This window comes from Mustela lutreola, chromosome 1 (assembly GCF_030435805.1).
Source record: "Mustela lutreola isolate mMusLut2 chromosome 1, mMusLut2.pri, whole genome shotgun sequence".
In the NCBI taxonomy this organism is placed as follows: Eukaryota; Metazoa; Chordata; class Mammalia; order Carnivora; family Mustelidae; genus Mustela; species Mustela lutreola.
This window is the reverse complement of record NC_081290.1, coordinates 239,743,943-239,764,957: the sequence shown is the minus strand read 5'-3', so window position 1 is coordinate 239,764,957 and position 21,015 is coordinate 239,743,943. Positions and strand designations below refer to the sequence as shown.

The window sequence follows — 21,015 nt, the reverse complement described above, 5'->3', positions numbered from 1 at the left end:
CAGAGGGAGAAGCAGGCTCCCTGCGGAGCAAGGAGCCCGATGTGGGACTCGATCCCAGGAGGCTGGGATCATGACCTGAGCCGAAGGCAGCTGCTTAACCAACTGAGCCACCCAGGCGTCCCAGGTTTTAAGTTTTTTGACTCTTTATTTTGAAGTAGTTTCCAGCTTATGGAAGAGTTGCAAGAAATGTTCAAGGAACTGTTTGTGTGCTCTCCCACAATTCACCAATTATTAACATTTGGCCACATTTGTCTTATAATTCTCTTTCTCTGTGTGTGTGTGAACATAAAACTGAACCATTGAGAGTCGTCGCAGATCCCATGTGCCTTGACTCCTAAATGTGTCAGCTTTTATTTCATAAGAGCAAAGATATTTTCTTACATAACCATAGTATGATTATCAAATTTAGAAAATGTAACATTGTTATAATATTGTATTCAGGTTTCACCATTGTCCCCAAAATATCTACTTTGCTATTTTTTTTTTTTAAATTCCTGATCCAGGGTCTTGTCTAGTAATATGCCTTGCTTTTACTTTTTACTTCTTAATGTCTTTCATGACATAGACATTTTTGAAGAGTGCAGCCAAGGCATTTTGTAGAATGTCCTCCAATCTGGGTTTTTCTGATGTTTCCTTGTGATTAGATTCAGGTGTTAAACATTTTTGGTTATAATACATAGAGGTGAGGTTGTGATTCTCTCAGAGCATTGTATTAGGAGGCACATAATGTGTGTTTTTATCATGACAGGAGGCGCTTGATGTCAGTTTGCCCATCTTTGATAATGTTAATTTGAACACTTGGTTAAGATTATGTTTGCCAGTTTTCTTAAATGGAAAGTTGTCCTTCTTCCCTTTGTAATTAGTAAGTTGTGGGAAGTTATTTTGAAACTGTAAATATATTGTTCCTCTTTGAAGTTTTACCCAATAGTTTTAACATCCATTGATGATTCTAGTCTGAATTAGTTAATACCATCATGGTCACAAAATGGTGATTTTATTTTTTTAAAGATTCATTTAGTTATTTGAGAGAGAGAGCTCACAAGCAAGAGGGGCAGAGGGAGGGAGAATCTGAGGCAGACTCCATGCCAAGTGCTCAGCCTGTCAGGGGGTTTGATCTAACAATCTTAAGATCATGAACTGAGCCGAAACAAGAGTCAGATGCTTAATCGACTGTTTGACCCAGGTGCCCCTCCATCTATATATATTAGTTATCATTGTACTATAAAGAATAACATTTATTTTTCCTTGTTTGTTTAGTATTATATGGACTCATAGATTTTTATTTTGTTCAGTAAGTTAGGTACCTATAATGCAGGGGGGATGTTGTAGACATGGGAGAAGGAGGATTGAAACAAATATGACAGGTGACATTTTTCCATCAGAATTTGGGCTAAATTTCCCAGAATATGGGTGGTTCTATCAATAATAGAGCAATAATGCAATCAGTAATACAAATTTTAAGAGATTTGAAGGCGATTAAGAAGATTTGTGTATAAACTCAAATGGAACTCAGGACCTAAAGCTGTGTTTATAGTGTGGGCAGGAAAAAAATTTTTCCAAAAAAATTACTGGATATTGTTGAGCAAGGCTGATTGTAAAATGGTGTTGCCTTTTATCGCATGTAGGTTATGCTCTCTGTTAATATTTAAACAGTTGAGATTGGTTTTCTTGAAATAGTTTTTATTTATGATTCAAAGGCCTCAGGTGGATGAAAATCTTTCTGGCCTTCCAAAAACATGTCATCACCACTCACAGTGTTGCCCACTGCATGTCTCGCCTACTGAATAGAAAAGAAGTGTAACTTAGGGAAAAAATGCAGGCGAAATGGTATGACTTACAAAGTGTAACCCATTGGATGACTGAACTGACAGTTATAAGAATTTTTTTTTAACTTGTACTCCCGGGTAATGTTTGTTCTTTGCTGTATAGATACAGATTTTTTAATAGTGTATTTTTTACCATTTGCTGTTAAATTGTATGTAGAGAAGTTCTTTACCTGATATGAGTTAATAGGGTAGTAGATTGGATAATTGAAAAAGTCATTCAAGTCTGATAATCATAAAAATTATACATTATCCATTAAACATTGTATTTTAGCTTAAAACATGACTGTATAATCACTAGTCTTTTGATGAAGGGACTAGGTATTTCCTTTGATTATAGGTCTACTAGTCAGATGTCTGCATTTTTTTTTAAAGCCACACCCATAATGCATTCACTAGATTTTCTAGATGCATTTTGTTTTTAAAAGGGGAGTGAGAATTTAATGAACCTTGCAAAAGAACCAGAATGGAGACTAAATTTTTGCAGTTTTCCTTGTTTTTTTTGGGCACTTAATAGCCTCATGATACGCTTAATTCAATTATGGTATTTTTTAGCCACTTTGCATTACTCAGTCTTCATATATATATATATATATATATATATATATATATTTTTTTTTTTTTTTTTTTTTTGAGAGAGAATGTGTGGTTTTGGGGGAGAGGCAGAGGGTGAAGGGGAGAATCCCAAGCAGCCTCCACGCCCAGTAGGGAGCCTGACATGGGTTCATCTCACAAATCTGAGATTGTGACCTGTGCCAAAATCAAGAGTTGGAGGCTTAACCAACTGAACCACCCAGGCATCCCTACTGAGTCCTTTTTTTTTTTTTTTAAGATTTATTTAACTTTTTTTTTTTTGTGGGGGAGAGGGGAGCAGAGAAAGAGGGAGAGAGGGAGAGAAATCCTCAAGCAGACTCCCTGACTTGGGGCTTGATCCCAGGACCCTGATATCATGACATGAGCCAAGGTCATGAGTTGGGCGCTTAACTGACTGAGCTACCCAAGTGCCTCAAAGATAAGTTTTTTTAGAAAACAAATAAATAATGTGTGGACAAACAAGGCAGAGAAAGTTGAAAGTTTCCTTTTTCACCTAGAATCCTACTCCTCAGAGGTAATCTCTTAATTTTTTTAGTGCCCCCTCTCAAATATTTTTGAACCATGAACTATTTTTATGTGAAGTGTTGAGTACATATGTATGGCTTGTAACATTCTTTAAAGTATACATGTACATTTTGATATGTGTAGGGTATATTAAAATTAATGTTAAACTTTAATATACCATAAGTATATGTTTTAAATATGGTATATTAAAATGTAGGAAAAAAGCCTTTCAATCATATGGTAGGAATTTTAACACATTACAGAAGGGTCTATATTGAAGTGTAAGACTTCCACCTCTGGTCCCTGGTTCTCCCTCAAGGAGATTACTACTGTTTGCTCTGGTCCCTGGTTCTCCCTCAAGGAGATTACTACTGTTTGCTGTTTCCTTCCAAACATAATCATGCATATACAACATATATACTTTTTAGAAACAACACAAATGGAAATATGCTAATCATTGTTTGCACTTTCTTTCATTTAATAATCTATCTTGGAGAAAGGAACATAGAGATTAGGTTGTTTCCTAAGAACAAAGATTACCTGAGAAACATCCTTATTCATCCTTACTCACTTTTTCACAAAAGTGTGAGTATGCAAGGACAGTTCATGATTCAGTTTCCAATGTGTAGAATTGGCCCTTTAGTTTGTTTAGGGACAAATTATCTGCAGAGTGGTCCCACAGCTATTATCTTTCTTTGCACAGAGACAAGCCATGAAAACATTCCTCCCTCCCTCCCTCACCACTCAGGAGTGGTGGTTGTAATCCCACTATGTTTTGCATTATCTCCTTTTGTTAAAAGTAATTGCTCATTAAACATTATAGGAACTTTAAAAAAATATTTATTTATTTGGGGGAGAGAGACAGAGCATGAGCAGGGAGATGAGGGAGAAGTAGGCTCCCCAGCTGAGCAAGGAGCCCAATGGGGGACTTTATCCCAGGACCCCAGGATCATGACCTGAGCCGAAGGAAGACACTTAACCGACTGAGATACCCAGGTGCCCCAACATTATGAGAACTTTAAGAGAATATAATTGCCTAGAACCTTAGTGTCTCCAGTTGATTTTGTTTGTTTGAAATACTTTGGGTGCACATGACCTTCGGCTGCTTCCTGTTTATTGGTTTCACCTTCTTGGAATAATGAGCACAGACACAGGCAATAGCAAAGGAGATACTGATTTTATCATTTATACTGGTGTATAGAAATGGATTTTGTGCTATTGCTTAAAGCTCTTGGAGGTCAGCATCCTAGTGGGTACCACAGATTACTGGATCCCTGAGGTATTATTTGTTAGGCCCTCCTCCAAGGTAGGTTATTGCTTTTTCAAAATATAAACATGTAAAATAGAAAAACAATTTAAAATATAAAATGAAACCAACAACTCAGACCAGAAAGGCCCTACAATTCCAAATTTCTAGTGTCTGTAAAATTAAACCGTGTAAATGGAAAGTGACTTAGCCTTGAGAGAAGAGATTATCTCTGACCTCCAAAAGTGTTTTGTTTCTAAGAATCCCATAATTTCAAGTGCATCACAAGAAATTCTTCAGAGATTTCAAACTGAGGTAAATAAGGTTACCCACTCTTAGAAAATAAGTGGGCTGAGTTTTAGATACTAGATTAGATTTATCCTGAAAAGTAGGGAAAAACCAGAACTAGATTTCTGTGCTATTGGAAAACTTGCCTTGATGGAGCAGAGCAAGCCTTTTCTTTCAGACTCCAGCATGCCCTGTTTTATGATTATGGAATTGATGTTCCCAGACGCTGCAGCTAGGTACTGTAAGTAGTAGTCCAGTGCCAGGATGTCTCATGACAAAGTCATATTTGGGACTCCTCTACTCAAACTGTTTCCTGGCCTTCTGTGAAATTTTACTGTCCCTGAGCCGACATGCCAGGAATGCCAGCCATATAAAATACCTGCTTTATTGACTTTGGGCAAAGAAAGGAGAAAATCTTTTGGTTTTCTCATGATTGAAAAGGCCTCTGGTACTCTTGCCTGCCCACTCCTCCTGCCCCCTTTAAATCCAGCAGTGATGTGTGTGTGTGTGTAGGTATATATACATAGTGTAGATGGGGATGGGGTATTTCCGTGTAATATTTATTCAAAATATGTTTAAGAGCCAGTGTTGGGACCTAGACCTTCAGCTCTAAATAGCAGTTGAAGGTTTTCTTGCACACTTTTGCATTCTTTTGATTCATCTTAATTTTGAATTTTAAAATAAAATCTTAAGATGTCTGAGATTTTTTTTTTAAAGATTATTTAGTTATTTATTTGACAGAGAGAGATCACAAGTAGGCAGAGAGGCAGGCAGAGAGAGAGAGAGGAGGAAGCAGGCTCCCTGCTGAGCAGAGAGCCCGATGTGGGACTCGATCCCAGGACCCTGAGATGACCTGAGCCGAAGGCAGTGGCTTTACCCACTGAGCCACCCAGGCGCCCCATGAGATTCTTGAGATTCTTGCTCTTGAGTAGATAAAAGAATTGAGGTCTCCTCTGGAGAATCATTAGAATTTATCTTGTTTTTAAAGGTTTTATTTTTATTTCTTTTAGAGAGAGAGCACACGTTTAAGTGGGAAGACGGAGAGGGAGAGAATCCCTGCTAAGTGGAGCCCAGGCTCTACAAGGGGCTCGATCTCACGACCCAGAGATCATGACCTGAGCTGAAACCAAGAGCTGGCCGCTTAACTGACTGAGCCACCCAGGTGCCCCTCATTAGAATTCTTAATAATGATTGTTGGAGGGGCACTTGGGTTTCTTAGTTGGTTAGCAGCTGCCTTCAGCTCCGGTAATGAACCCAAGGTCTTGGAGTCCTGCTTCGGGCTCCCTGCTCAGCAGGGAGTCTGCCCCTCGCCCTGCCCCTCACTCTGCCTCAGCTCTCTCTCTTAATCAAATAAATGAAATCTTTAAAAAAAAAAAAAAAAAAGATCGTTGGAATGTCATTGAGAAGAATTTCAGCAGAGAGATTAAAAAGCCATGTTGTACGGACATCCCATAGAATTGAGGTATTACTGAAGAGGCTGAAGGCAGAGCTTTCAATGCTGTAATTTTTTTTTTTTTTAAGATTTTATTTATTTATTTGACAGAGAGAAATCACAAGTAGATGGAGAGGCAGGCAGAGAGAGAGAGAGAGAGGGAAGCAGGCTCCCTGCTGGGCAGAGAGCCCGATGCGGGACTCGATCCCAGGACCCTGAGATCATGACCTGAGCTGAAGGCAGCGGCTTAACCCACTGAGCCACCCAGGCGCCCTCAATGCTATAAATTTTGTTAGTTTACTTTCATGTGGGACTAAATCCTCTTTCTGAAATTATATATATATAACCTAATTTAACTCTTCAAAGCTTACTTTTTTTTTGTAATTGGGGAAATGTTTTTGTTGCTGCTTGAATGATGGGTGGGAATCTTCACTAATATATATATATATATATATTTAAAGATTTTATTTATTTATTTGATAGAGATCACAAGTAGACAGATCATAAATACTTTTTAATATAGGAATGACGATGCTTTGTGTGGGCACACATGAAAAATGAGACTCTCTTCTTGACCTCTTACTAGTTTGCTTTGATCTTTAATGAATATGAGAAGTTTAGATTCTTTTGTCCTTCTGCTAAACCATTTTTTGTTTGTTTTAATTGATGATCGATCTCTCAGTTCACTTTTAGGCACTAATTGGTTGTATCATTTACCTATGTGCCTTAGTTTCCCCCAAGAAGCATATGAGGCATTTTCCTGTAATGCCCTTAAAATTAAGTTTGAGATGATGATGTTTTAATAATTAATTGCTATATATTTGCCCATTGGTTAAACTCTTTCCAGATTATGCTCTTCTTTGCTTAGCCAGGAATAAGGTGATAGGCAATTTTCAAAGTGTGAGTAGTGAGAAAATATGGGATACTTTGCTAAACTTTTACTTAGTTGATACATACCAGCTGTTGCTCGCTTTTTACTCAACCTTCCTCATTTTGGGGAAAGCTGTTTGATACTTATAACCCCTTTATGAACCAAGGTATTATTTTTTTAAATGATGGGGTGGATTTTTAGTATAGGAGACCACTTTAACCCTTATGAAATCTCCTTTGAAATCAGCCATTCCAGAGGATGTTACTCATCTGATTTTAAAATTTATGTGCCTCTGCTCTGTCTTTAAATGCCAGAAACCATTATACCATTTGTGAATAGCAATTTTAAAAATTCTACTTTTAACCAGTCCATTTTATTGGCTTTGCCAATGTATTTATTATTTTTTTTATAAAATGGGTCTAGAAATTGTGTTCTAAAGGAAAGCAAAACTTTGAACTCAAAGCCTTCCCTTCCAAACTGAGATCTCTGACCTAAAATAAGAGTTTTGAGGCATGAAAGTCAATCTTCTGAGTCTTTCAAATTCTCAGGAAGCTTTTTATTGAAGTATTAAAATAACACATTTGTGCTGTTCCTGTTCAGGAAAAGTTCCAGGTGGAGGGCAGACTTGGCTAGTGCAGAAAACCAGCTTCTGCATGCTTTGTGGTTCTTTGGGTCTAGGTCTTGAAGGCAGAGCTCACATTAGTTCCTTATCGAATGCAGACATATCTGAGTGGTAAAAGAACTTCTTTCCTGAATGAAGACCCAGGCTACTGTTCCTTTTTTTTGTTTGTTTTTGTTGCAGTTCCCCAACCCCTTTCGACTTAAGAGAATCTACTTAACCTTCTGATTTAGTATTTGAAGCAAGGTGCCATTTAGGATATCTACTGTATTTCCCTATTAAATTTTATTATTAGCAGGAACCTGTTATGTGTGGGTACATTTCAGCTTGTGATCCGCTGAGGTCTCAGGGTTATCTTTCTGATACCCATAAGAGAACCACACTTTGAGCATATCTTTGCTGAAGTTTATCCTGATCCTTTCTAAATGTGAAATTGTATTGCAGGTTTTAACTTACTATTTGGCAAGCAAGTGCTTTGTTTTTGACTGGTTTGTATGTGTTTTGTTTTGTTTTTAACTTAGATTACCAGAGACTGATGACTGTGGCGGAGACCATTACAGCTCTCATGTTTCCTTTCCAGTGGCAGCATGTCTATGTCCCTATTCTCCCGGCTTCTCTCCTACATTTCTTAGATGCTCCTGTTCCTTACCTGATGGGCTTGCATTCCAATGGCCTGGATGACCGGTCAAAGCTGGAGCTGCCTCAAGAGGTGAGAGGAATGTGGAGCTTGGTTGCTGGTGCCCCTGGCCCCATTCTAGGATTAGAGAGAGAATGGCTTTGGGATGAGCCTAGGGTGGTGTCACAAAGTTTTTCTTTTATTCTGAGGAATATAAATAACCTTCCAGGAAAAAAATGTAAAAGCAACGAACATTTAGCTTAGTTTGTGTCGTTTGTCATCTTTATTACCTGACTTTATATACATTGTAATCTCTGTGTGTACACTATTGTGAATTGCCTTTTCCATGCATAGTTTTTCAAGTATTTTACATACTTTTCAAGACATTTATTAGGAAATCTTTTCAGGGATGCTTGGGTGGCTCTGTTTGTTAAGCTTCTGACTCTTGATCTCAGCTCAGGTCTTGATCTCAGGGTCCTGAGTTCAAGCCTGTGTTGGGCTCTTTGCTGGACCTGGAGCCCACTTAAAAAAAAAAAAAAAAAAAAAAAGTCTTTTCATTCTGTAAAACTTGAAATATATGCAGAAGAGTAGCATAATGAATTCCCGTGTTCTCAGCACACAGCTTCAATAGTTATCATACATGTTAAATTGTATTTTAGTTTTATACCTCCTACTCCCGATTATTTTAAGGGAGTCCCACATAATGTAATTTCATTATTACTTCATTACTCAGACCAGACCAAGTATTAATAAATCAGTGTGTTTCTTTTATAGGCCAGGTTTATCTGTAAAAGTTGACCTGATCATACTGATTCTTGTGGTGCTAAGCCAGCTTTGAAAACTTCCCTTGTTCAAGATAAGGAAGGCCTTGAGAGAGAAGCTTTTCCTCTCTTGCTATGAGGATGGTCTGTCTGCTCCTCATTCCTATTGGTTGAGATACTGAGAGAATTGATTATAAATATGTATTTCTTTTTTTTTTTTTAAGATTTTATTTATTTATTTGACAGACCGAGATCACAAGTAGGCAGAGAGGCAGGCAGAGAGAGAGGAGGAAGCAGGCTCCCTGCTGAGCAGAAAGCCCGATGCAGGGCTCGATCCCAGGACCCTGGGATCATGACCTGAGCCGAAGGCAGAGGCTTTAAGGCGCTGAGCCTCCCAGGCGCCCCATAAATATGTATTTCTTTATTTCTTGCTTCATTCTAAAGATTTAAAGCATAAAATAAGATTGTTTTATTTTTTATTTTTCTATCTTATCTAGAACTGGTCTACCTTTTTATGTCTTTTTGTGGCTAGTATGAAACCACTTGGGAGAAGGGTTTTCATATTCTGAACTTCTCAGTCATTAGAAAGGCCTGGGAATAAGATTTTGGAGTATACATACACTGGTGTTATGTGGCTCTATTTCCTCCCCTACCAAAATGCTTATGGAGGAAGATTTTTGCATAACTAAGTAATATTAGTAAGGAAGCCTCCAAAGAGTACGGTCTCATGGAATTGGATCTGAGCCTTACTCATGTTGTTGGGCATGTCTTGGCAGTGTCCTTGATGAAACCCTTGTCATTAGATCACACCTGTAATATTTACATTGTAGTCAGATGGATCTCTACTTTTCCTTTCTCCTTTGGTTTTAGAAGGAAAATGTCGTCCTTGTAGCTTCTTCCCTTTCCACCCCCTTTGCTGCTTTGATTTTATATACTTTGTATTGTTTGGAGTGGGATAAGGTTAATTAAGGAAGAAAAGATCTGAATGATGGAGAAAATCATTGAGTTCGGATATTGGGCTTTTATATATATTTGTTTTACTGATAAATATACATGAAGAGTACATGTCAAAGTTTGGAGAATAGAAACATGCATATTTAAATTGACACCTCTTCAGAATAAATCTATCATTTTGTAAAGTCCGAATAAGAATAACAACAAAAAATGGTTGAAGGTGGAGAGCTAAAGAGGCATGCAACATTGCAGTGTAATAAGTAGGTCACTAGGCAAGAAGCCAGTTTTTTCAGTTTTATTTTCATCTTGAGCATCTGCTTGCTGCATATTTGGGGCAAGTTCTGTTCCACGTAGGATCCCTCAGCATCGTTCTTTGGGTGCCTCAGGTACGTGGGTGTATGAAGAGGCTGCTAAGAGACCAGCAGTTTTCTTAATGGGGGACTCAGTGGGAATGTTTGAGAAACCCAAAAGTTCACTCTCTTCTGGGTATCGGGATCTCCACTTCTGCAGTATTCTCCATCATTGCTGCATCCTTTGTGTCTTGCTGTGGTCTGCTTGGGAAGGAGAGATGACGATGTTACTGAGGAATACCTGTGCATACTTAATTAGCAATTCGAGGGTTTCAGAGTCCTACTTCATCCAGACTGTCCTTTTAAAGGGCACATATTTGTGCAGGTCATTTCATAGGTGGATATTTACCTGGACTTTTAGCAGACAACCTGTAGAATACCTGAGCCTGTGTAGTTCCTCCTGGGAACTTTAGACTGGGGAGAACTTTCTCAAGGAGTAAAGCACCCTGAAATGTATGCATAATGAAAGAAGACTAATAATATCTCGAAAAGACAACTTTGGGAGGTTTTGCAAATTATATATATATGTGTGTGTGTGTGTGTGTGTGTGTGTGTGTATAAATTTTTTTAAGGTTTTATTTTTAAGTAATCTCTACACCCAACATGGGACTCAAGCTTACAACTCAGAGCTCAGGAGGCACATGCTCTACCTATCAGCCAGGTGCCCATAAGTGATATATGTTTCTAGTAAAAAATTCTAAAGGTGCACAAAAGTAAAAATGACTTCAGATTTTACACCCAGAGATAACTACTTTTAACCTTTTGGTGGACATCCTGTGGTATCTTTACACTGCTAGAAGGAGGTTTGAGGCAGAACTGGGAAAATTCACCTGGGCCTGTGCAAAGGTGCATCATCAGGGTAATGGGGCAAGGTTGATTTAGAAAAAGGGACTTTCTCCAGAGGGATGAAGACTGTACATTTCTTAGATCCCTGAATCCGAATTTATCAGTTGTCGACCCATCTTAGGGCATCAGAAGACTGTGAAGAAGCCCTTTGTTCCTTTTTATACCAACCCATGAGCTCAGCTGTGCCTGAACAAGGGAGGGTGCCGAGCTGCCTTTGTGAGGCATTCTCTGTCCTGCACTTCTCTTTTGGGTTTCATTGTGTGGATCCAGGAAGGAGGCAGTTTGTCCCTAGCTATGTCAAGGAAAACAGGCAGAGGATATTAGAGTAAAGAAGAGGGTGTTACTTCTTCCTATCTTGGGTCTTTCTTTCCTACTGTTTTTTTCTCCTTTCTCAAGATACTCCTTCAATAGCTTTTCCTGGTAATGTATGTATTGAGCTCCTCTTCCGGGAATAAAATGGAGATAGACTAGGGATGAAGCTGGCTGTGACTGTTATTATGAACTCAGGACCAGGAAGGGGCATTGTGACTTCCTGCAGGAAAAGATTTGGAAGACTTTCTGGGATTTTGGGGGTCCATGTAGTTACTACCCCAGAGTAGCTAAGTCTTCCCATGGCCTCTTCCAGCAAGGCAGGAGGTAAAATGAGGAAAAGTGATCATGTGGTTTCAATGCCTCTTCTAGGCTACTTTTTGTCCCCCAGGCTGTTTTGCAGGAGTTGGCCTCTTAGCTGAGGAAAGGGTTGCATGAGGAGTTTGAGGTAGGCTTGTAAGTTGCTTCTGTTTGCCAGAATTCTCAGTGTGTGGGAGAAAATAGTGTGAGGCTATTGTATGAGCTTAGTATTTGAATGACCTCCTATTTCACTTTGCCTTCTTATCCCTACCTCGAGTTCAACTCTACAAAAAATGGCTAGTGGCATCCAAGGCTCCTGTCTTAATCTAGCCCATCTCTGAAGTGTGTCTGAGCTGCATTCTGTCCTCTAGCTACCTCTCACCAGGAGTATATCAACAGTATGTGGACATAGCATTTGGAGTTCATAAAATTCTTTATAGACATTCTATATTTGTCTCACATCAGTGGCAGAAAAGCCAAACAAGCATTATTGAGGGTTGCAGTTATTTTTAGATGCCTCTGTGTTTCCAGCTGGACAGACTGCTTTTTTTTCTACAAAGAGAGGAGAACCAGTGGGATAAATGATTGCATTGTATACCTTCGGTGGGTCACAGAGATTTGTTCTGTGACAGGTCTTATAAGGCAGGTGATCTTCATGACTAGATTTAGTTGTCTTTACTATCTTTTTTAATGATTTGATATGAAAGCATTTTTAATTTTAAAATCTTTTTTTTTTTAAGATTTTATTTATTTATTTGACAGAGAGCGAGAGATCACAAGTAGGCAGAGAAGCAGGCGGTGGGGGGGGGGGTGCAGCGAGGAAGCAGGCTTCCCACTGAGCAGAGTCCGAGGTGGGGCTCGATCCCAGGACCCTGAGACCATGACCTGACCTGAAGGCAAAGGCTTTAACCCACTGAGCCACCCAGGTGCCCCTAATTTTAAAATCTTAAAGGGACAAACAAAAAGTCCATTTTTAGGTGTTAAACATTTATTAGCCTTTTTTTCTAGTTAAGGATTAAACTTGTTATTCAGTGGAAGAACTCCAGAAAGTTAATTTTTTTCACTTAAAAAAATTTAAATTCAGTTAATTATCATATATTATTGGTTTCAGAGGTAGAGGTTAGTGATTCATCAGTCTTATAGAACACCTAGTGCTCATTACATCATGTGCCCTCCTTAATGCCCATCGCCCAGCACCCCATCCCACTAACCCGCTCCCATCAGTTTTTTCCTATGATTAAGAGTCTCTTATGGTTTGTCTTCCTCTCTGATTTCATCTTGTTTTATTTTTCCCTCCCTTCCCCTATATCTGTTTTTTGTCTTATGTTCCACATATGAGTGAGATCATATGATAATTATATTTCTCTGATGGTCATATCTCTCTTAGCCTAATATCCTTTAGTTCCATCCACGTTGTTGCAAATGGCAAGATTTCTTTTTTTTTCTTTTCTTTTTTTTTTTTTTTTTTTGAGATTTTATTTATTAATTTAACAGAGAGAGCGAGCGAGCACATAAGCAGGGGGGACAATAGGCAGAGCAGGCAGAGGGAGAAGCAGGCTCCCCGCCAAGCGAGGGGCCCAAAGCAGGACTTAATCCCAGGACCCAGGATCATGACCTGAGTTGAAGGCGGCCACCCAACCAACTGAGCCACCCAGGCATCCCACCCAGGCATCCCAAGATTTTTTTTTTTTGATGGCTGAGTAGTATTCCAGTGTGTGTGTGTGTGTGTGTGTGTGTGTACACCACATCATCTCTATCCATTCATCTGTCAGTGGACATTTGGGCTTTCCCGTAGTTTGGCTCTTGTGGACATTGCTGCTGTAAACATTGGGGTATAGGTGCCCCTTTGGATCCAGAAAGTAGCAAATTTTAAAGCTATTCTTCTAATCTTTGTATCTTAGATATGGGAAAGTTCTCTTCTTTGATTGTGGAATGGTAGATGGAGTAGTTAATGCAAGTGTTTATTGAATGAATGCATGCATGGACATGTTAAAATGTGCAGTTTTAATAGATTGAAAGTTTGGGGAATAGTTATATTTAAGGAGACTTAATGTCATCCTCCCACCTCTTCTTATAGATTGAAACACTTATTGGTACAGAGGAAAATAGAAGGATCAGTGGATCAGCAATTTGATATACAATAGAGGTACCATCCCAAAGGTGGGACTGTTTAATAATAACGCAGCTGGAAAAATTGTTCAAAAGGGAAAAAAGTAAAAAGATCCCTACCTTCCAGCGTAACAAAATCAACCTGAGATGGATTAAAAAGTTAAAAACATCAAGAGCAAAAGTTTAAATCTTCTAAAGATAATATCAAGTACATTCTGACCTTTGGGTAGGGACTTCGTAAACAAGATATAGAAAGCACTATCCCTAAAATAAAAGAGATAAATTTGATTTTTTTTTTAGTAAAAGGTGGAACATTTATGTGGTCTAAAGAAAAACCAGAGTATAAGTATGATTTTTTAAATTAAGAGAAAGACATCTTAAAATGAAAAGATGAGGGGCGCCTGGGTGGCTCAGTGGGTTAAGCCGCTGCCTTCGGCTCAGGTCATGATCTCGGGGTCCTGGGATTGAGTCCCGCATCGGGCTCTTTGCTCAGCAGAGAGCCTGCTTCCCTCTCTCTCTCTGCCTGCCTCTCTGTCTACCTGTGATCTCTCTCTGTCAAATAAATAAATAAAATATTTTAAAAAAAATGAAAAGATGATAAAACCTAGAAGATATATAATACGTATAACCCGCGAAGAATTAGCATCAAGAGTTTGTAAAGAAATTGTACAAACCAGTAAGATGATAATCCACCTCTTAGAAAAATGGACTAAAGACATGAGCAAATATTGCACAAAAAAATGCACATTTTTTCACTAGCAACCAGAGAAGTATAAATTAAATGCACCTATTTCAGTGACAAAATTAAGAAATCTGATGATATCCAGTTTTGGTAGGATTTTGATCAGTAGATTGCTGGTAAAAATATAAATTGTTATAACTACTTTGGACACAGCTGGGTATTATCTTATAAAGTTGGACATTTGCTGAGCTTACAATATAGCAGTTCCACTCGTAGGGTAGACCCAGGAGAAGATCTTGCACACGTGTCCCAGAAATCATTTAAAAATGTCAAAGCAGTAAATAGGAAAGAACTTACTGCCCTTTAATGGGAAAATTGATTAAATTGTGCTCTATCCGCACAGTGGAATATTATACAAGAGTGCAAATGAATATAATACAGCTACATATAAGAAAAGGGCTGAATGTTAGTAACCTTATGTTGAGTGAAGAAAAGTAGTACCACAACACTGCTTATGGAATAGCAATCCTTTCATAAATTTAAAAAACAAGCTGACATTTAAGGGCATTTATATGTGATAAATTGTCTAACAAAGGGCAAAAAGATAATAGAGAATTCTGGATTGTGGTTATCTGGGGTTGGGAATGTGTAGGTTGGAGGATAAGATTGGGGAGGTGCTTATAGGTAGATAAAGTATTGGTAATGTTCTAGTTTTTGGATTGCCCAGAAGAAAATGTCTTTAAGATTGTCCTCAGAAAGTTTTCAGTTTATATTTCTAGTAACAGTGTATGAGTTGTTTGTTTTCTAGTAATTTGGCCAGCATTGGACTTTATAAATCTTGTAGATCTTTGCCAATCTAGTAGGTAAAAAATATTTTGTCTATATTTCTTGGATTATTTAGCAGACTTAAACAACTCTGTGTGCGCGCGCGCGCGCGTGTGTGTGTGTGTGTGTGTGTGTGTGTGTCTGCGGTTCTCAAACTTTTTTTTTTTTTTAAATTAACGTATAATGTATTACTTGTTTCAGGGATACAGGTCTGTGATTCATCAGTCTTATATAATGCCCAGTTCTCATTACAACACATAACCTCCACAGTGTCCATTATCCAGTTACCCCGTGCCCTCACCCCTACCCCTCCAGCAACCCTCAGTTTCCCAAGATTAAGAGTCTCTTATGGTTTGCATCTCTCTTTGGTTTTATCTTGAAACAGAAGCACTATTAAGCATTTAATAATGCACTGCAGTGAAGGAAATGATAGTTGTCTTGGCAAGACAGGTTCATGGTTGTAAGATAAATATTTTTTTAAAAAAGTTTTCTAATTTATAGCTATAAGGAAATACCAGTAGGGACAGGAGCTATAAAAGGACCTCTAAGGAGAAGAATGGAAGGTTAAGAGCTTGAGCGTATGTCTGAAGTCAGGCTAGCTCAGCTCAAATCCCAGTTCTACATACTGGCTGTATGACTTTGAGTAAGTAAGATAGATATTGCCAAGTTGTTCTTTGTTAATCCATATTACCTACCTCACCAGCAGTATATGAAAGTTCTGTCTCTGTATCCTCTCAGAAGCAACCTCAAAGCCAGAACAAAGCACAGAAATAATTAAGACCAGCCACTAAATCTAACAAATTAGTACTAAGGCTCAGAAGGGATAATGGTATGCTAGGGTCATATAGAGAGATAGTGCTAGAGTCAGATCTGGAACCTAGACTTTCTGATTCACTCCTGGTGTTCTCTTTACTACTATAAGAATTCATGAATGCAACAAACATTTTATAGGCGTTTGTTATAGGTGTGACTTTTGTGCTAGGTGCTCAATATCTATGTCATCACAGAATCCTTAGCACTCTCTAAGGTAAGTGTTTTTATCTCTTTCTTTCCATTTTATAACTGAAGAGACCAAATCAAAAAGGTTAAGGAACTTACTCTAGAAAGTGGCAGGGGAAGATTGGAACTCAGGTCAGTTTCCCTCCTGAGCCCCATCTTCTTTATACTGTATCCCATACATGCCAGTATCAGATATTTCCTCTTCTCTGTCTTATTCATTATCCTTTCTGATATATATATATATTATATTCATCATGCTCTCAGGTTGTTTACACTCTTCTTGTTTTGACTGCCAGGCTAACCTCTGCTTTGTGGACATTGACAACCACTTCATTGAGCTGCCAGAGGACCTGCCTCAGTTTCCCAACAAGTTGGAGTTTGTCCAGGAAGTCTCTGAGATTCTCATGGCATTTGGCATTCCCCCTGAAGGAAACCTTCATTGCAGTGAGAGTGCCTCCAAGCTAAAGAGGCTCCGGGCCTCTGAGCTTGTCTCTGACAAGAGGAATGGGAACATTGCAGGCTCCCCTTTGCAGTCCTATGAGCTCCTCAAGGAGAATGAAACTATTGCCCGCCTGCAGGCCTTGGTCAAGAGGACTGGGGTGAGCCTGGAAAAGGTAAGATGCTGTATGTGAGTTTGTGACAGGTATGGTCTGTACTAGGGGGCTGCACTAGGGGGCTGCCCTGGTGAAATATAGTATGAGATAAAAAAGCACCTAGTTCAGGGAAAGGCTTATTTGTGAGCAGTGGAAGAATGCTTTTGGATGGGAAACTCTGGATTCAGCTCTGGCGAACATTATCTTAAGAAATTCTGTTTAGGGCGCCTGGGTGGCTCAGTGGGTTGGGCTGCTACCTTCAGCTCAGGTCATGATCTAGGGTCTTGGGATTGAGTCCCGCATCCGGCTCTCTGCTCAGCAGGGAGCCTGCTTCCTCCTCTCTCTCTCTCTCTCTGCCTACTTGTGATCTCTCTCTGTCAAATAAATAATAAAATCTTTAAAAAAAAAAAAAAAGAAATGCTGTTTAAATTTGAATTTGGATAGCTTCTCAACTGCGCATCAAGGAGAACCTGCTGTCATTTTTTGTGAACACTATAGCAGAGTGACTTGGAGGGAGGACAGTGGTAATCTTTGTATTCAGACCTCTTCTAAATCCATTGCCCTGTCAGTTTCACAGCAATCTATAGCATGCAGAGCAGGTTTTCTTAACACTGTTTTATAGATCAAGAAACCAAGGCTTAGAGAGCCCAAGGTTAAATGTCTGGTAATTGAGCAGAGGCTAGATCCTGATCCTCCTGAATGCTAGTCATTTGCTTTTTCCAGGCTGAAGTTTCCTGACTTTGATGAGACTATCAATTTTCTGTAGTTTTTTGTTTTCTGTTTTTGTTTTTTTAGCTTTCTGTAGTTTTTTTACCCATCTCTTCACCCTCCCCAATTCTCACTGTTAAGTTATTTTTGTAAATTACATATAAACAGAATGGCCAATGTAATCATTTTGTTGGGCTATTTTTTTTATTTTTTGCTAAAATGTGAAACATTTTGTTTTCCTGTTCTATTTAGTTAGTAAAGCAGATTTTTAAAAAAGGATTTTATTTATTTATTTGACAGAGATCACAAGTAGGCAGAGAGACGGGGGCGTGGCGGCAGGGGCGTTGGGCGGGGGGAAGCAGGCTCCTTGCTGAGTAGAGAGCCCTATGTGCGGCTCCATCCCAGGACCCTGGGATCATGACCTGGGCTGAAAGCTGTGGCTTAACCCAATGAGCCAGACACCCTAGTAAAGCAGATATTTTAAAAAAATCATGGCTAAAGAGGAGCAGAGAAATATTTAGAGAGGTTAAAACAGACACAGTAAGGAGAAATTCTTAGGGAGAAAGAGAAGAATGTGATGTGGGGGAGAAAATCAAAGAGATGAAGGGAGAGCCAGAGTCTGACTTTGTTGCTTTGCATTATCATTTTCTCATTGACTTTCCAGATTTCCTCCTTTTGATGATCCTTGAGATAAGTGGTAGCCCTTCCTCTATTCCTGAATCTCTGCCCATAATGATCTTATCTGTATTATCATTGAGTTCCTGGGTACCTGCAAGTGCCAACACTCTCATTTTTCTCTTCTGCATGTCAGAATTCCTCTCTCCCTTTGTCCTTCTCTCCCCTCCCCTTCTTTTCCTCCCCTCCCCTCCTCACCTCCCCTCCTCTCCTCTCCACTCCTCCCCTCCCCTTCTTTCCCTCTCCTCTCTCCTCCTCCCCTCCCCTCCTCTCCCCTCCCTTCCCCTCTCCTGTTCTTTTCCCTTTATTTCTTTTCTCCATTTGCTATGAAGACCATTGCAGGGTGGGGGAGTAGGGCGGGTGTGGAGGGAGTTAGGAGGGGAATAAGGGATGGTAGGGGACAGATGAGTTGCGTTTTTTGGGGATAAAGAAAAAGCTTATATTTTCAACTGTTTTTTTCTTTCTTTGTAGCTGGAAGTGCGTGAAGACCCCAGCAGCAATAAGGATCTGAAGGTTCAGTGTGATGAGGAAGAACTCAGGATTTACCAGCTAAACATTCAGATCCGTGAAGTTTTTGCAAATCGTTTTACTCAGATGTTTGCAGACTATGAGGTGTTTGTCATTCAGCCCAGCCAGGATAAGGAGTCCTGGTTTACCAACAGGGAGCAGATGCAAAACTTTGATAAAGTGAGTAATCCTGCTAGGAAGGTGGTGAGGAATGAAAACATTCTAGACTCTTTTTTTTTTTTTTTTTTTTAAAGATTATTTATTTATTTATTTGACAGAGATTGATCACAAGTAGACAGAGAGGCAGGCAGAGAGAGAGAGGAAGAGAAGCAGGCTCCCTGCCGAGCAGAGAGCCCGATATGGGACTCGATCCCAGGACCCTGAGATCATGACCTGAGCCGAAGGCAGTGGCTTAACCCACTGAGCCATCCAGGCGCCCCAACTAGACTCTCTTGAAGATTTAACTGAAGATGGGTTTTCCTGCATTATATGCTGGAAACAAGTTCATAATCCTTGTGATGTTGATGGGAATATAAGATCTTGCTTTAGAGCGCTGGTTATTACTGTCAAGTGATTTACCTTGAGTCCGAGAGCTCTCTTAGGCTAAGGTGCACTTGCAGGTCGGGCATGAGAATTCTGGGATGATTGGTTACCACAGTAGGTTACCTGAGTAAGTTTGGGCTAGTGTGTCAGAGTTTTAGGAGATCTGAAATTATGAGTGTTAAAAAAAAAACCAAACCATGAAGAGATTTTTCTGTTTGCTTTTCATAAAGACCTAAGAAACTTCAGAGAAATATTAACCTACTGGATCCCTTGGGTGGGTTGCCTTTGCTGGTCAAGGCTGATAGACCAGCTTCCCTCTTCCCTATCAATGACTGTTTCCTTTTGGTCCCACCAGGCATCTTTTCTATCAGACCAGCCTGAGCCATACCTGCCCTTCCTCTCAAGATTCCTAGAGACCCAGATGTTTGCTTCTTTTATTGACAACAAAATCATGTGTCATGACGATGATGATAAAGACCCTGTACTACGGGTGTTTGATTCCCGAGTGGACAAAATCAGGCTGTTGAATGTGCGGACACCTACTCTCCGCACATCCATGTACCAGAAGTGTACCACTGTGGATGAAGCAGGTGAGGCCTTTTTGGTGCTATACTTGCCTGTTGGATTATGTCACTAGTGTCCTTGTTACTAAACATGCCAACTTCTTTCCCCGTTTCTGCTTTTGCATAAATTATTCCCATAGCCTTCCCATTTTTTTGCCTGGCAAACTTCTCCTTTCACATTGTGTCGGTTAGGAATGGATCCTGCTATAAGTAATCAAGAATTTAATCACCTTTGGATTAGACGGATGGGGGTTATTTTTCTCAAATTAGTAAGAAATGCAGAATTAGTGGTTTTCGATGTTGGCTCAGTTGCTCAGCAGTGTAATCAGTAACTGAAATTCTGTCTTTTCACCCAATTAATCCTTAACATTCTGACTTTTATATTCATACTTGTTGCCTCATGGTTACAAGAGGCTTTTTATGTTCACATTCAGGGCAAGAAGAGGGGAAGGTTGATACCAATGGTATTTTCCCTCTTGTATCAGAAAACTAAAGCTTTCCCAGAAATTCCCAACAACTTCTGTTGTTTGGTAGACCATGACCATGTTATATGACTATCCTTAAGTGCAAGGGAGGCTGTGAAAGTAAGTATTGAACTGGTTGTGATGTTACCGTAAACAATATCAGGGCTCTATTAGCAAGAAAGAAGGGGTGAATGAGTTATGGTTAGGCATTGGACAGTATTTGTCACAAAAACTTAGCTGAAATGTTTCTTCTTCCGAGGAGTCTGCTCTGATGACCTCACGCTGAGTCAGTGGATTCCCCCTCTGTGTTCCTGTGCTGCTTTGTTCTTGCTTCTTCTCTGTAATCTCTGCTAGTTTGAGCTGTTATTATTAGGGAACAATTTAAGAGCAGAGACTATTTGCTCATTTTCTTGCCCCTAATCTGCTAGAATTGGCCTAGCACATACAGATGTTAAAAGTTGTTCATTGCTTGTGTGAATGAAAAGACCTTTTTGTTTACAGAGGCCCTCCCTAGATCAGCTTAGCTAGTGAATAGTCTCATTTGAGGTGTCACATTAAGTAGTGTGTTCACTTCCTTGTGGGTTGTTCAGTGTCCTTGTTGAAAGCTTTTTGTATATTTTGTTCATTCATTTACCAAATTGTATAATAACTGTTCATGCTCAACATATGGTAAGTGTTAACAAATTTTTACTGGGTGAATGAATGTGCCAGGCATTTTTCTAGTTTTGAAGATGAAACTGGTGACAATTTTTTTTTTTTTAGATTTTATTTATTAGAGAGCGAGAGAATGAGGGTGTGTGTGCTTGCACATCAGTGTGAAGAAGAGGAGAGGGG

At 39.4% G+C, this 21,015-nt stretch overlaps 1 protein-coding gene across 3 annotated transcripts in view; it reads left to right on the top strand.

The window, feature by feature from the left end:
- Positions 1–21,015, top strand: part of DENND5A (DENN domain containing 5A) — a 96,847-nt gene that overhangs the window by 36,616 nt on the left and 39,216 nt on the right. For all 3 annotated transcript variants that reach the window (XM_059135650.1, XM_059135640.1, XM_059135631.1), the window contains 4 exons: positions 7,899–8,086; positions 16,425–16,742; positions 18,576–18,791; positions 19,510–19,744. In XM_059135650.1, coding sequence (XP_058991633.1) covers positions 7,899–8,086; positions 16,425–16,742; positions 18,576–18,791; positions 19,510–19,744 — 957 coding nt within the window. The remainder of the gene's footprint in view (positions 1–7,898; positions 8,087–16,424; positions 16,743–18,575; positions 18,792–19,509; positions 19,745–21,015) is intronic.